General features: G+C 44.3%; 1 protein-coding gene across 1 annotated transcript in view; it reads right to left on the bottom strand.

The window, feature by feature from the left end:
- TEKT1 (tektin 1) overlaps positions 1-16324 on the bottom strand; it is a 37532-nt gene that overhangs the window by 791 nt on the left and 20417 nt on the right. Inside the window, exons 5-7 of the mRNA XM_069761385.1 lie at positions 11066-11209; positions 5649-5871; positions 3281-3477 (exon numbers count right to left, since the gene is read on the bottom strand). Of these exons, the coding sequence (XP_069617486.1) occupies positions 3281-3477; positions 5649-5871; positions 11066-11209 (564 nt within the window). The remainder of the gene's footprint in view (positions 1-3280; positions 3478-5648; positions 5872-11065; positions 11210-16324) is intronic.

The raw sequence follows: 16324 nt of genomic DNA, 5'->3' as shown, positions 1-16324 counted from the left end.
GTGCAATCCGATAAAAAAAAAAAAAAATCGGATCGCAGTCGGACCAGTGGTATTCCATAAGGCAGTGCAGAGCTGCATATTTTTTCTTAGCTGTATTTGGCATTAAAAAAAAAAAAGCATGCTGAGAATTCACTGCGAAATCTGATGGGTGTGAGGGAAATACACATGGTGCAGATTCGCAGTTTTCCATGCGTTGCACAGTACCATGTAAACCTATAGAAAACCAAACGCTGCATTGTATTTTCTGCAGCATGTCAATTCTTTGTGCGGATTCCGCAGCGTTTTACACCTGCTCCTCAATAGGAAACCGCAGGCGTAAAACCGCAGGTGAAATCCACAGGTAAAGTACAGTGCGTTTTACCTGCGGATTCTTCAAATACGGTGCGAAAAAATCCGTACACGGATCCGCAACGTGGGCACATAGCCTTAAAGAGGACCTGTGACCAGGTGAAAGTGGACAGTTTTTGCTAGACGTGTATTCCTGCTACTCCCTGGAGTATGCAGGTTTTTTTTTTCAATAATCTGCCATACGGTTCCAGAGAGGTGGGCCTTTACAGTTGGGGCAAAATTTTACGGTATTACAAAAAGGGGTGACTCCCAGAATTATCTGGGGGCGTGTCTTTACGCTGTGCTGCATTATTATCCTGTGAGCCACGCCCCTTTGTAAAGACCATAAAAATATATCTCTGGAACAGCTGTATGATGCAAAAAATTAACGCAAAACTCGGGAGCAGTGGGGATAAAATAAGAGCAAAAATTGGCCACTTTTCACCTGATGACAGGTCTTCTTTAAAGCCACATGCAAATTAACCTGGAAGTGCATTGGGGGCGTGTCTCTTGTTTTTGGAGCAAAGAGGATGCAACTAAATGCACCATTGGTTTTCCTCTATGAAATGTCGACACAGCTATAGTTATAGCATTGCATACTTTAAATGGAATCTGTCACCAAGCTTTTTCCACCTCATCTGAGAACAGTATCAAGTAAAGGCAGAGACCCTGTTTCCAGTGATATGTCACTTATTGGGCTGCTTGCTGTAGTTTTGATTTAAAAAAATATCACTTTTTTTGCATGTTTGTTAGGCAATCCCTGCATGTTTAGCAGCTGTCGAACAGCACTGAGACATGCAGATGCGGCGGCTCGAGCATTTTTTTTCAAGCATGCCAAAAATACTTGATTAGGACACAATCATGGTCGGATACCACCTTATGTGAGCACGCTCGCTCATCACCAGGTGGTTTATATTGACAATATCCAACACTGATTCCACGCAGTAGTATGGCTCCTTCATGGGTGTCACATTACTGTGCCGAAGAAAGGCCTGGCAATCGACTTCCATACTGTGCCAAGAAAACTGTATTCATAAACTCTGTATAATCCCGTCCCTACCACTGATTGTCAGCTTTCTGCCTATGCACAGTGTACACTCAAAGATGCCAATCAATGGTGTGGGTGGGTTATTCATACTTAAGCATCTAGAGAACTGGTAGATCTGTAGCAGAAAAAAAACTATATTTTATTAAAAATACAGAAAGAAACCCAGTAAGTGACAAATTGCTGGAATCAGGGTCTCTGTCTCTACATCATGCTGCTGTCAGATGGGGTGTCAGAAAGCTGGTGACCGATTCCCTTTAAGAACGGAGGGCTTTTTAATGTTTTTGTTTACTGCTCACTATGAAGGTTACCAGTCACCACTGCAATCTAGCAGCTGTGGTGTTTTGTGGGCTAGGAGAACAGCACTTACAAGCTCTTTTTCAAAGAGCTTGTAATCACTGCTCTGAAACTGGTGAGATCTCGGCAGTACACCATTAGCTCCTGATCCAGGCGAGCCTTAGTGCCAGTGCGTTCTTACAACGCTGTCTCATACTGTATAGTAGCATTGGGAGCACAGTATGTAATGATGCCACTGGGCAATCAATTAGGAGTGTGTGTCAAAAGGAAGCCAGGACATCCCCTTTAAGGCACCAATAGCTGTTGACAGAACTAGGTAATTTTGTCAGGGTCAGCTGACTATCTGATGTATATGGGGGCTTCCCCAAAATCATCAGTTTTAATTCATACGTCGATCCTTTTGTTCTCTCACTAGAAAGACTGTCGTCCACTCTCATAAGGAACACATGGACTCAGCTGAAGGGAGTGTACATGCATATGGGGATGTTAGGAGACATGGCGGTCAGCCAAGTGAACTAGTACATGTGGAACTGCTGGCGTAAATCTAGGCCCAGACCATAAAGAGGCCCATCCTCACCTGTGGGCTCTGGCTCGCTAATAGTCATCATATGGGACCTACATGATGACCTTAATGTGCAAAATGTGGAAACGGCACAAGACCCATGATGGGAAGTAGGAGACCAAGAGCCCCTATGTGCCTCAATAGGGCCCATATACTAGTGACTATAATCCTCTAATATATAGTATAAAAATTACATAAAATATAAAAAAGGGGGTGATAAAAGGGCTGCCGAGTGTGACATAGGCAGGTAATACCTGCAGGAGAATTAATCAAAAGAATAGGGCCCGCGCGTTTCAACATCAGGCCAGGCACATCCCTCCAAGCTGAGCGGAATACCACATGCCCTTCCTTGTCAGCCCTCACATCTCCATTTTATTAAAGGGACTCTGTCACCTGAATTTGGAGGGAACAATCTTCAGCCATAGGGGCGGGGTTTTCGGGTGTTTGATTCAAGGAAAGAGTGAATCAAACACCCGAAAACCCCGCCCCTATGGCTGAAGATTGTTCCTTCCAAATCCAAGTGACAGAGTCCCTTTAAGGATATCTGCACTCTGCCCTTTTACAGTATTTTAATTACGGTATATGTTCATCTAAGACACTTTCAATAGACTCTCATTCTTTTCAGCAGCCATAAAGAGCATTGTCTATACAGGAAGGAAACGGGCGCCTCCAATGGAGGTTTGATAAGTAAAAAATAAAATGTAAAAAAAGAAAAAAAAAATACTAAACACATTATTCATAGTCATTATACTCAGATGGGATGTAAAGTATCAGAACATCATGGCAGCCGTCTTCAAAAAACAGCACCACACCTGTCCAAAGGCTGTGTCTGATACTTCAGCCAAACCGCACTGAAGTGAATAGGGTTTAACTGCAATACTACACACAACCTGTGGACGGATGTGGCGCTGTTTTGGAAAAATCTGTCCTTCTATTTCTAGAAATGGACAACCCCTTTAAATCTAACGGAACTAAAATAAATTACACGATAAACGTATGCAATATTTAGGATAAACTTACAGATGTGATGATCCTCACGTTTCACTCACCTCTCAATGTTTGTAGCAATCTCCTGGACTTCACCGATAAGTCGGTATTGTACAGGGTCACGGCAATGCTCCACATTAGGTCTCAGCGTTCTGGTTTCTAGACGTGTCTGAGCCACTTTGATAGGGCCTTCTTTATCTGCAATGGCTTTCTTAAGATTTTCTATATTCTTTTCCTGGGAACTGATCTCATCCATTACCTTTTTAAAGAGAATGAAGAATTTTAAGGATTAAGAATGGATATAATGCACCTGTCACTGCAGAACATGGAAGCAATCTGTATGACAACCTAGCTTCTCTCAACAAAGGCTCATGTAACCGTCCGTATTCATGGAGCTTCAACAAAAATTGTAACTTTTTCTGCCACTTGGGGCAGCAGAGGTGACAATAAGGAGCAGCTCCAATCAGACTGTTGTGTCCCAGTGCCCATAGGAGCCCAGAATCGGGTGGGATTTCAATAACCTGTCCAATTCTTAGAATTAATGAGCCTGCTCTCTCTTCTTTCCCAGGCAGCAATAGTCGAGTGGTGAGCACAATGGCCGCCAGGCAGCCCTGCCTCTGACATAGCAACAGCTAGTGAGACACTGTTTCACTTGGCCTGAGAGCTGTGGGGACAGTGGCAGAAATCATGTGTCTCTCACTCGTCCTGTGTGCCCACGTTTCGTTTTTTTATGCCACATTTTTTGCCGCAGCAGAAACGCATAAAAACGCTTAAAAACCGCATTCCCATGCAATCCTATGGGATTCCGTAGTTGCTGTGCCCATGCTGCGGATTTTCCCGCTGCGGAATCGCATAGCGGTAAAATCCACAGCATGTTCATTATTTCTGTAGAATCACGGTGACTACACCTCCATAGGATTGCATTGAAACGCTCACTTTACGCATGTGGCTATGCCCACCATGCGTAAAGTGAGCGCTTCATGTGCGGATGGTACCCGGGTCTGGAGGAGAGGAGAACCTCCTCCAGGCCCTGGGTACCATATTCCTATAAAAAAAAAAGAATTAAAATAAAAAATAGGGATATACTTACCTTCTAATGGCCCCCGGAGTCCTCTCGGCTCTCAGCGGTGCACGCGGCGGCTTCTGTTCCCAGGGATGCATTGCGCAAATCACCTGAGATGACGTCGCAGTCACGCGACAGTGACGTCACAAAGGTCATTCGCGCAAAGCATCCCTGGGAATGGAACATACTGGGAGCTCCGCTGAGGAGATTGGGGGCATTCGGAAGGTGAGAATAACCATATTTTTTACTTTTTTTAACATTCTATCTTTACTGTTGATGCTGCATTTCCGCAGCATTTCTGCAACGTGGGCACATAGCCTTAGGAGTGTTTGGCAAAGCGAGCACACCCATGTATGGGAGAGTCAGGTGAGGCAGCCGGTGAGCACCTACATTGCATGAGGGCATTAGTCTCTGCGACCAAGACCAGCTGACATACTGTTCTGTTTTTGAAATGTGTACTACATTTCTGCAAGTAAGCTACCAGTTAACCAATGCATTTCTGATATTTAGGCTATGTGCACACGCTGTGGATTTTGCTGCGGATCCGCAGCGTTTCCGCAGCTGTGGATCCGCAGCGGTTTCCCATGAGTTTACAGTACCATGTTAACCTATGGGAAACGAAATCAGCAGTGCACATGCTGCGGGAAAAAAACGCGCCGAAACGCAGCGGTTTACATTCCGCAGCATGTCAATTCTTTGTACGGATTCTGCTGTGGTTTTACACCTGCTCCAATAGAAAACTGCAGGTGTAAAGCCGCAGTGGAATCCACAGTAGAAACCGCGATAAATCCACAGGGAAAACCGCAGCGGTTTTGCACTGCGGTTTTTCCAAATCCGCTGCGGAAAAATCCGCAGTCCTCCAGAAGACGTGTGCACATACCCTTATGTGTCTACTGCATTTCTGCAAACAAGTCACTAGTTTGCTAATACATGACTGCTATCCTGTGGTTAACTCTAGCCCTGCTGCATGGTCCTGATTACATAAACTCTTCTGCTACCCTGCGATTTACCCTATCCCTGATACAAATTCCAGTTTGTATATACAGCTCTGCTATTAACTATTACAAGAACAGGACTGCATGTAGTTCTTTACAGTTCTGGAGAGCGGTCTCCTTCCAGCAGCATCTAGTGCTTCTCTCTACACTTGTCCACCAGTAGTCCTGCATACCATGCTGTCCTGGTCCTCACTGATCCATGAATTGTCCTTATCTGCTGCATCCTCGCTTCTGCTCTGTGCTGCAATCTACCTCCCCAGGTGAACTCATACGGGATGTAACTGACATCAGATCCATCATGATACAAGTGGTGACACATACAGTATGTGCTGTATGATACCCAGCACTACTACTTTTGTCCTGTATTCTTACCTTAGTCAGGTGAACTTCCAGTTTGTTTTTTGCGTCCTTTGTCTCCGCTACACGTCTCCTCAAGGCAAAATTGACAGTATCACACTGCTTGCGCATATCGCAGGCTGTTTCGGATAAGATGCTGTCAATCAGAGCCCGCAGTGCTACAGCATTGTTCCTCTGCTTTTCAGCTTTTTCGATGTTAGTATTGCTGAAATCCTCCCATTCTGTAGGTGTAACTGAGCTAACAATAAGAGCAAGACAATATTGTCATGAATGTAGTCTAGATGGATTTTTCTACAAAATACTTAGCCCTGGATCTAAGCTTATTTTAACCTTGTAGAAGCTGACGGCTCAAAAGCCCCTTTAAATACAGTACGTCCTGTTACCAGGTCAAAAAAGTTAAGTTTTTGACTTTTTTAAATTTTAGCTGCTTCTGTAAGTATTCTGGATATATATTTTTTAAATTGTATGTGTTTTTATTTAGTAGTAATAGTTTTATAATCTTTGCTAAGGGGGTGTCTCATAGGAGTCCCTGGGGCATGGCGATTTTCTGTTTTAGCATTTTCGTTTTTTTTTGCTCCCCTACTTCCAAGTGCCATAAATTTTTCTTGTATATTTCCACCCACATAGTTGTATGAGTGCTTGTTTTTAGAGGGGGCAAATTTTAGTTCAGAATGACACTATTTATTTTACCATACAATGTAATGGAAAACGAGAAAATAATTCCGAGGTGAAATTGCGAAAATTGGTATTTGTTTTTATGACATTCACTGTGCAATAAAAATGACTTTGAAATATGATTTTCCAGGTCAATTTGATTATGCGATACCAAACATGCACAGTAATGAAAAAAAAAAATCAGAATTTTGTAAAAATAAAGGATTTAGCTTATGTGCCATTCTCATAGTCCCGTAACGCTTCCATTTTTCAGTCGATGGAGCGGTGTGAGGGCTTGTTTTTTGCATGGTGAGCTGACCGTTTTATTGATACCATTTTTGGGAAGATACAACATTTTGATTGCTTCTTATTGCATTTTGTTTGCCAAGCGGCGGTGACTAAAAAGAAACACAATTCTGGAGTTCTGATTTTATTTCTGTTTAGTTTTTAGAACTTGGCTTAATTAATTCAATATTTTGATAAGACAGACTTATGGATGCAGCGATGTCAAATATGTTTTTTTTTTATTAAGAACTTTATTTTTAATGGAGGGAAAAAATGGAATTATTTGAATTTTTATTTGAATATTTTTGTAAACTTTTTTAAACTGTATTTTTTAAGTTCCCTTGTGGAATTTGAACCTGAAATTTCCTATTTGAGTATTGCTATATAGCACACATCATGGTCTCCTATGAACACTATCTACAAGTTGATGTTCATAGGAGCACCATCCTGACAGCAAGGGGATCTTCAGCAGGTTCCCGACGGTCATGGCAATGCATCAGCACCCCGTTATCACGTTTGATTGGTTGATGGGCAATTATAACAGTGATTGAAAGTGGCATTTAACAGCTTAAGACCGCCATGAACTGCCAGGTATGGTGCAGGCTCAGCTCCTGAGCCCGCTTGATTTGTCTGCTCCTGACGAGGCCGTACATGTACGTTGCTCATTCTTAAGGGGCTAAAGCATGGGTGGGCAATTAATTTTGCCATGGGGCCGCATGAGAAATATGGATGGTTTTAGAGGGCCGGACTAATATAATTAACTCATTTTGAGAGAATCGGAGCACACTATGATCATGTTGTGATTTGCATAATTGACCCAATTTTCTTGGATGAGAAAACATACGTGACGGAGCCTCAGCGGAGCACTGATTGGTGGAGGAGAGCCCTTTGACACGACGCAGAGTTCTGATACCAGATCTGATGGGATGACCATAGGTGAAGGATGAGTGAAACCAATGGATAATGTCTCAATGACAGCCTTACTGTGGGAGACTGGCCGAGGTCAGATTGGATCCAGGGAATATAAATCAGAAGGACAGATTTACGTCCAGTCATAAGAGGGCGACGGAGAATAAACATCTGTGAGATGTCAGCAGGAACAAGGACACTGCTACACACCATTTACCTGCGCACCAAACATGTACTTTTCCTGCAAAGCAATGAATCACATCTGACCCCCAAATACTCGTGTAACCATTACTCAGCATTTCAGTGGTCTTCAATCATGTCTAGTGCACTACTACTCCCAGCATGCCCCACACGTGCTGAGAGGAGTAGTTGTCACCACAGGACACTGCATTCTATTATTCCAAAAAGAATGGACTCCCCGGCATGAACCTACGAGGGGTGAGAAGCGTGCCCCAGCATTGAAGGGGACCACAAAGGACAAGATAGCAGCGCGGCGGGAGCAGGGGGCATACAAGGAGCTCTGCACGTCCTGCTGCCACCATTGCAGGCGCCGACATCTGCGGCAGCGGGACCTGCACGGAATGTGGCCGCATGTGACATTGGCGCCTGGGGGAGGGGAGCCCGCATATAAGTCCTCTATGACCACACAGTGATGGCACCCGTACACCCCCCGCCCCACGTGTGAGCAGGAGCCTTACCGGAGCAGCTGCAGTGCAGCCTGGACTACACAGACAGGACGCGGGCTGCTTCCCTTCACCCATGCGATCCGCTGCTGCCACTGCCAGTACTACGGCTCCGGCTGCTGTGTCCTCCCCCGGAAGTGGAAGCTGAGCTCATCCCCGCACTCATCCTCACACGCTGCATCCTGGCGGGCACCGTGCATGCCGCGCAGTGTCAGCGTGCTGCATCCTCACACCCGCTAGCTGTGTGGTCACATGTGCTGCCTGCAGCCGTCTGCACACAGTGTCCGAGCACAGACATGCTCAGCTGTATAGCCTATCATGGGAGCATGTGGTAGTTAGCTTTCACTCCAGCCACCAGCGGTCCGCCTCAGAAGCAGCTGGCCGAGCGGTGCCGGGGGCGGCTGTCAGAAGTGACAGCTAGCTGGCGGGCCGTTTAAAACCATCAGGCGGGCCGGATGCGGCCCGCGGGCCGCATCTTGCCCAGGTCTGGGCTAAAGGGATTGACACACCAATAAATATTACATCCAGTGTTTACATTATATTAATAAATACGATTCGACATTTACATGATGTTAAACAATGATCCAAGAGTTATGACATCTACTTACATAGTATGGCGTCACTTTTTTTAGGTCCATATAATCAGCTGAGATCTACTGGTAACACATGCTCTGCACAGTGATGCTCTGCATAGTGATGCTCTGCAAAATGCAGCATGCCAATAGAACTAGCAATTATAGCAGAAAACTATTTTCATTGGCTACTCTACAATAAGCGGAGGAACACGGTGCAGAGGACTGGCTATGGGAAGAGTTACTCAGAATGTGGCCGCCAACATTTTAATCATGTTTGGTAGTCTAACAGGAACAGCAGGCTCAGGTGCCAACTGTGTTGCACAGCAAGCATCTGCCTAAGGCCAGTCTCAAACGTCCAGATAATTCCGGTACCGGAAAAATCGCTACCGGAATTATTAATGTCCGTGTGCTTTTGTTGAACATCTGTGTGGCACACGGGCGCCAGCCGTGTGCCGCCCGTGTGCCGACTGAGGACCACACGGACCGTGCAGGAGACAGCGCTAGAGTTAAGCGCTGTCCCCTGCGTGCGGTGCTGAAGCCGGTATTAATCCCTTCTTCCCAGCAGCGTTCGCTGGAAAGAAGGAATGAATAATCTTTTTTTTTAATTTATTTTTGTTTTTAAAATAAAGTTGCCGGTAATCTGCCCCTTCCCACCTATGGGAGGTGGAGCCGCATATTCATCACTGTAATGTGACGGACATGTCTCCGTGTTTTCCAAACGGACACACGGTCCATGAAAACACGCTGACATGTGCAGAGACACATTAATTTTAATGTGTCTACGTGAGTCAGTGTCTCCGGTACGTGAGGAAACTGTCACCTCACGTACCGGAGCCACTGACGTGTGAAACCGGCCTAGCAGCAGTGACAGGAGCTAGCTTTGACTGCTGCTGTTTAACAATTTAAATGCTGTCACTCACTGACAGCGTCTTTTATATGGCACGCTTGCGGGGTGTCAATGGGATGTCACCAGCCTATGGGAAGAAGGTCATTTTGAGTTGCAGTATATAGAACAAGTATATAGAAAGGTCAGAGAGGCCCAGCGCCTGCGCATTGCAGTACTTTGCTCTGCCCTCAACAGGGCAGACAAGTACGCCTGCGCCAGAGCCGCAGCGTGAAGACAGGAAGAGGACGTCATCGTAAGAAGATGGGAGGCCCCGGACTGGTCCGCGACGCCCATCGGATCGGACCGCCCCTGGGTGAGTATAATCTAACCTGTTTTTCTCATCTTTTAGGACACATCAGGGGCTTATCTACACCATTACAGAATGCTGTAGATAAGCCCCTGATGCCAGTGGGCTTAGCTCATCTTCGATTTTGGGGATGACAGGTTCCCTTTAATCAAACTGTACAGTAGACACTGTGAAGATAAAATATTAAAAAAAATCAAAACACCAGAATTAAAGTTTTTCTGTCACCATAACCCTTTAAGAAAATAAGTGACCCAAAATGGTAAGACTAAAAAATATCAAAAAGCAAGCCATATCACAGCTCCATTGACAAAGAAAATAAAAGTTCCAGATCTCAGACACTAGCTAATATTTTTTTATATATTTTTTTATTTTTTAAATTCACCATTACTGCATAATGAACGCTGCAAAAGTAAACCCTAGAAAACAATGGTGCATTTGCTTTTTTTTTAATTAAATTTTGTCTCGCAATCAACAATCCCTCATGGCTGTTTTCATGGAAAATTTAAAAAAAATTATGTCTTTTGGAAATAGGGGGAAAAAAAAACAGCGAAAAAAAATTGGCTATGGAGGGAATAGACTATGGCAGGCCAAATCTGCTGATAGACTGGCCAAGCATCTATTATATCTCATTTTTGGCCTATGATAGGGAAAAACGTTGGCATTTAGAATTTCAACATGTTTGATCCTTTGTTCCCAATCGCCCGAAGTGTCAAAAAAATTGCCCAGGGGACTGAATATGTAAAAAAAACAACAAATGTAGTAATACTCCCCTACTGGCACCCACCAGGATCCAGCGCAGGCGGCTCCGTGATCTGTGCAGAGACAGGAAGTGGTGCAGTCACCGTTACACCAGTCACCGGACTGTGGCAGCCCGTGATTGGCTGCAGCATAGAGGTGATCAACCAAGTCCCATTAGGACATGCAGACATCAGATATGAGATCCCCACATGGAACCTCTCCTCTCTTATTAGTGGTGGATCACTTGCTACGTTACTGGTTCCCAGTCACACAGGCAGCTTTACGTTAGCAAATTTATCCAATTAATTTTTCCATATAGGTAGCAACAGGTGATTAGATGTCCTGTCCTGCTATAAGTGACTATATGTTACCAAGCGTACAATCGCATAGCTTACTTTCCCTGAACGGTTACCGCACTGGGAACATATTTGATGTCCGGAGTGTTGTTTGTTAATGTGCTGCAGTGATTGTCCAATTTCAAGGCTTCAAACTTGTCTTTTAGATCTTTCTCCAGCGAATATTTAGCTGAACGGCTCAACCTAGAAACAGTGGAAATTCAATGGTTCAATTATTCATAAAGAAGTGAAGATTAGGAAAATTATATAATGGTAATAGCTACAGACATGCATGCAGAAAACAATTGTTATGTCTGCTTTTTGCATAGAAAACAATCAAATCTCAGAAAAGAGATTTACCTGGTCACAATGGGTAATTGTCCTGAATTTTATCTACATGGGTTATCACCTGAAGCCCACTGTGTTATCTTTGCCATATCTATACTCTGCTTTGATCATAGCTCCTCACAGCCTACCAAAGGTTGTCCCATGAAGATAAACAATTGTTAAAAAGATAATAATATATCCGCGCTAGGAGCAATACCCTTTCATTAAACAATGGACCAATGAATAGCCTGTCAAGTCTTAATTACCTATCAGCCCCACTTTTATCTATGGTTGTACCTTTCAAGCACCATATAGACCTTCAGTCTTTTTCATTCAGTTTTACCCACTGGGTGTTTTTTAATGTAAATTGCCGTCCCAATATGGATACTATAATATAAAGAATATTTCAATATTATAAGGGCGCACTTGCTAAACAAATCCTACCAAGAGGATATATGAAATCTATATAAAAGAAAAACGCAAGGAACTGTATATGGAACAATACGTGTTAGAGCGCTGCTTCCGGCCGGAGCAGCGTTCACCGCCCGCCGAAGCTCCCGAACTCACTTGAAGGTCCGACCATAGGAGGAGGACTTCATTAAGCAACGCAATAGAGAGAAAGTAACCGGATCACAGGAGGTAACGTAGTTCGGGTTAGTTTCTTCGGTGTAACTTTATTGTTCCATATACAGTTCCTTGCGTTTTTCTTTTATATAGATTTCATATATCCTCTTGGTAGGATTTGTTTAGCAAGTGCGCCCTTATAATATTGAAATATTCTTTATATTATAGTATCCATATTGGGACGGCAATTTACATTAAAAAACACCCAGTGGGTAAAACTGAATGAAAAAGACTGAAGGTCTATATGGTGCTTGAAAGGTACAACCATAGATAAAAGTGGGGCTGATAGGTAATTAAGACTTGACAGGCTATTCATTGGTCCATTGTTTAATGAAAGGGTATTGCTCCTAGCGCGGATATATTATTATCTATATTACCTTTAGTACACGACGCAGTAAAGTGGTACTGTGACAATATCTGCTGCAAGGAAATAGTGTAGCAAGCGCCACCAATTTTCTTTATACTAAATTGTTAAAAAGAACCTGCCCCTGAGATCACCTGCTGGGCATACGCAAAGGGAAAAAAAGTGTTATTGATGCAACCCATTTAATGATATCAGCTTGGAGGACGGAAAGAGGACCTTTAACCAGTCTGAAACCAGCCACCTGATGGAACAGTGGCTGCAGAGCTGAATAAAACGCACTGCAGAGATACTAGCTTGTAAATCTTAGATTTTAACTTTTTGCTAAAGGTACCTTCACACATAACGATTTCGTTAACGATATCGTTGCAACGTCACGCTTTTTGTGACGTAGCAACGATCCCGCTAACGATCTCGTTATGTGTGACAGCGACCAACAATCAGGCCCCTGCTGGGAGATCGTTGGTCGCTGGGGAATGATCAGGACCTTTTTTTGGTCGCTGATCACCTGCTGTCATCAATGGATCGGCGTGTGTGAAGTCACCGCTGTGCTCTGCTTTACGGCCGGCGCTGACACAGTCAGTGCGGGAAGCTGACGCCGGGGGACGTTACAGACATCGGAATGTGAGTATGTACTGTTTGTTTTTTTTTAACTTTTACAATGGTAACCAGGGTAAATATCGGGTTACTAAGCGCGGCCCTGCGCTTAGTAACCCGATATTTACCCTGGTTACCCGGGGACTTCGGCATCGTTGAAGACAGTTTCAACGATGCCGAAGTCTTTCCCCTGATCGTTGGTCGCTGGAGAGAGCTGTCTGTATGACAGCTCCCCAGTGACCACACAACGACTTACCAACGATCACGGCCAGGTCGTATCGCTGGTCGTGATCGTTGGTAAGTCGTTTAGTGTAACGGTGCCTTAAGACCAATTGGCCCTTAGCAGAGAGTCATCTCTAGAGGTACAGTGGGGCAAAAAAGTATTTAGTCAGTCAGCAATAGTGCAAGTTCCACCACTTAAAAAGATGAGAGGCGTCTGTAATTTACATCATAGGTAGACCTCAACTATGGGAGACAAACTGAGAAAAAAAAATCCAGAAAATCACATTGTCTGTTTTTTTTAACATTTTATTTGCATATTATGGTGGAAAATAAGTATTTGGTCAGAAATAAACAATCAAGATTTCAGGCTCTCACAGACCTGTAACTTCTTCTTTAAGAGTCTCCTCTTTCCTCCACTCATTACCTGTAGTAATGGCACCTGTTTAAACTTGTTATCAGTATAAAAAGACACCTGTGCACACCCTCAAACAGTCTGACTCCAAACTCCACTATGGTGAAGACCAAAGAGCTGTCAAAGGACACCAGAAACAAAATTGTAGCCCTGCACCAGGCTGGGAAGACTGAATCTGCAATAGCCAACCAGCTTGGAGTGAAGAAATCAACAGTGGGAGCAATAATTAGAAAATGGAAGACATACAAGACCACTGATAATCTTCCTCGATCTGGGGCTCCACGCAAAATCCCACCCCGTGGGGTCAGAATGATCACAAGAACGGTGAGCAAAAATCCCAGAACCACGCGGGGGGACCTAGTGAATGAACTGCAGAGAGCTGGGACCAATATAACAAGCCTACCATAAGTAACACACTACGCCACCATGGACTCAGATCCTGCAGTGCCAGACGTGTCCCACTGTTTAAGCCAGTACATGTCCGGGCCCGTCTGAAGTTTGCTAGAGAGCATTTGGATGATCCAGAGGAGTTTTGGGAGAATGTCCTATGGTCTGATGAAACCAAACTGGAACTGTTTGGTAGAAACACAACTTGTCGTGTTTGGAGGAAAAAGAATACTGAGTTGCATCCATCAAACACCATACCTACTGTAAAGCATGGTGGTGGAAACATCATGCTTTGGGGCTGTTTCTCTGCAAAGGGGCCAGGACGACTGATCCGGGTACATGAAAGAATGAATGGGGCCATGTATTGTGAGATTTTGAGTGCAAACCTACTTCCATCAGCAAGGGCATTGAAGATGAAACGTGGCTGGGTCTTTCAACATGACAATAATCCAAAGCACACCGCCAGGGCAACGAAGGAGTGGCTTCGTAAGAAGCATTTCAAGGTCCTGGAGTGGCCTAGCCAGTCTCCAGATCTCAACCCTATAGAAAACCTTTGGAGGGAGATGAAAGTCCGTGTTGCCAAGCGAAAAGCCAAAAACATCACTGCTCTAGAGGAGATCTGCATGGAGGAATGGGCCAACATACCAACAACAGTGTGTGGCAACCTTGTGAAGACTTACAGAAAACGTTTGACCTCTGTCATTGCCAACAAAGGATATATTACAAAGTATTGAGATGAAATTTTGTTTCTGACCAAATACTTATTTTCCACCATAATATGCAAATAAAATGTTAAAAAAAACAGACAATGTGATTTTCTGGATTTTTTTTTCTCAGTTTGTCTACCATAGTTGAGGTCTACCTATGATGTAAATTACAGACGCCTCTCATCTTTTTAAGTGGTGGAACTTGCACTATTGCTGACTGACTAAATACTTTTTTTGCCCCACTGTATGTGCTTTTTTCCCCATGACTATAACCGATCATAAGCAGGAGGCATCATGCAAGGGGGAAAATATTAGGAACATTAGACTTGGGTTTCTCTGTATGAGATGTAATGACACACAACCCTGATCTCACTGATCTCACTGCTGGCATCTACAGTCTAGAGTAGAGCTGTGTCATTACAAATACCTCTGCAGCTCTCCTGTCACATCACTGTCAGCTCTGCTCTATTCCCCCTCCTTCCACACTGACAGTGCTGTGAGAGGAGAGCTGCGGAGTGTATTCATAATGACACACAGCTCTGTTCTACTCTCCGGCTTGTAATCACAGTAGGTGCTGGCAGTAAGATCAGTGAGGAAAAAAGGGCTGTGTGTAGTTACATGTCTCACACATTGAAATCCAGGTCTGACATTCTCTGGGGGAAGGTGTTTTATTTTTCTCTGCATGACACCTCCTGTTTATGATTGGACAAAGTCATGCAGATAAAAAAGTAACCGCCCCCAGAGACAAATTTCTGTTAATACCTTCTTGGTCTTAAGTGAAAATTATAATCTAAACTTTACAAGCTAATGTTTATGCAACGGAAATGAGAAATTAAAAAATAAAATCCCAAGTTTAACTGCCCTCATGGTCTGGTGGCAGAGTGAGTGTTCTGTGTATCGAGGAGAGATAACTGTTGGTCCAATTGGCCAAACCATCGCTTGGCCAACAACTATCTATCATGGAGCCCTTTAAGACGTCCATACAGATTAGATGGCTGGAATCACTTGACAGATGAGCCATCTTGGCCGACTCTCCCATATACATGAAAGCAAGCATCAAACATTTGTATTTTGCTTCTCACAAGGGACTTGAAGAGCAGTTGGGAGAGTAAATTAATCAGTTTGGGATAATGTCCTATGCACGAGGTCAGTGCATTAAACAAATAAAACTAAACAGATGTTTTTTTCAGTCTTGAAATTAATGTGTCTAGTGATGATCCTTTTAAAGGGAACCTGTCACCCCGTTTTTTGAGATTGAGCTATAAATACTGTTAAATAGGGCCTGCGCTGTGCGTTACTATAGTGTATGTAGTGTACCCTGATTCCCCATGTATGCTGAGAAATACATTACCAAAGTCGCCGTTTTCGCCTGTCAATCAGGCTGGTCAGGTCGGGTGGGCGTGTTCACAGCGCTCTTTTCTTCCCCAGCTTTCCGTTGGTGGCGTAGTGGTGTGCGCATGTCCAGAGTTCCGACTTCCCTGCGCCCACGTGAAGACACAGCGCGCGATCTGCGCTGTAATCCCTTGCATCGGTGGGGGCGGCCATCTTCCTGGGGCCGCGCGTGCGCAGATGGAGTGCTCTGCTGCACGGGGCTTCAGGAAAATGGCCGCGGGATGCCGCGCGTGCGCATTAGAGATCGCGGCGGCCATTTTCCCAAAGCTGAGTTTGCATCTCGGCTTTGG

The sequence above is a fragment of the Ranitomeya imitator genome, chromosome 3 (assembly GCF_032444005.1).
Source record: "Ranitomeya imitator isolate aRanImi1 chromosome 3, aRanImi1.pri, whole genome shotgun sequence".
Classification (NCBI taxonomy): Eukaryota; Metazoa; Chordata; class Amphibia; order Anura; family Dendrobatidae; genus Ranitomeya; species Ranitomeya imitator.
The sequence above is the reverse complement of the archived record's forward strand: the minus strand, read 5'-3'. Positions and strand labels throughout refer to the sequence as shown.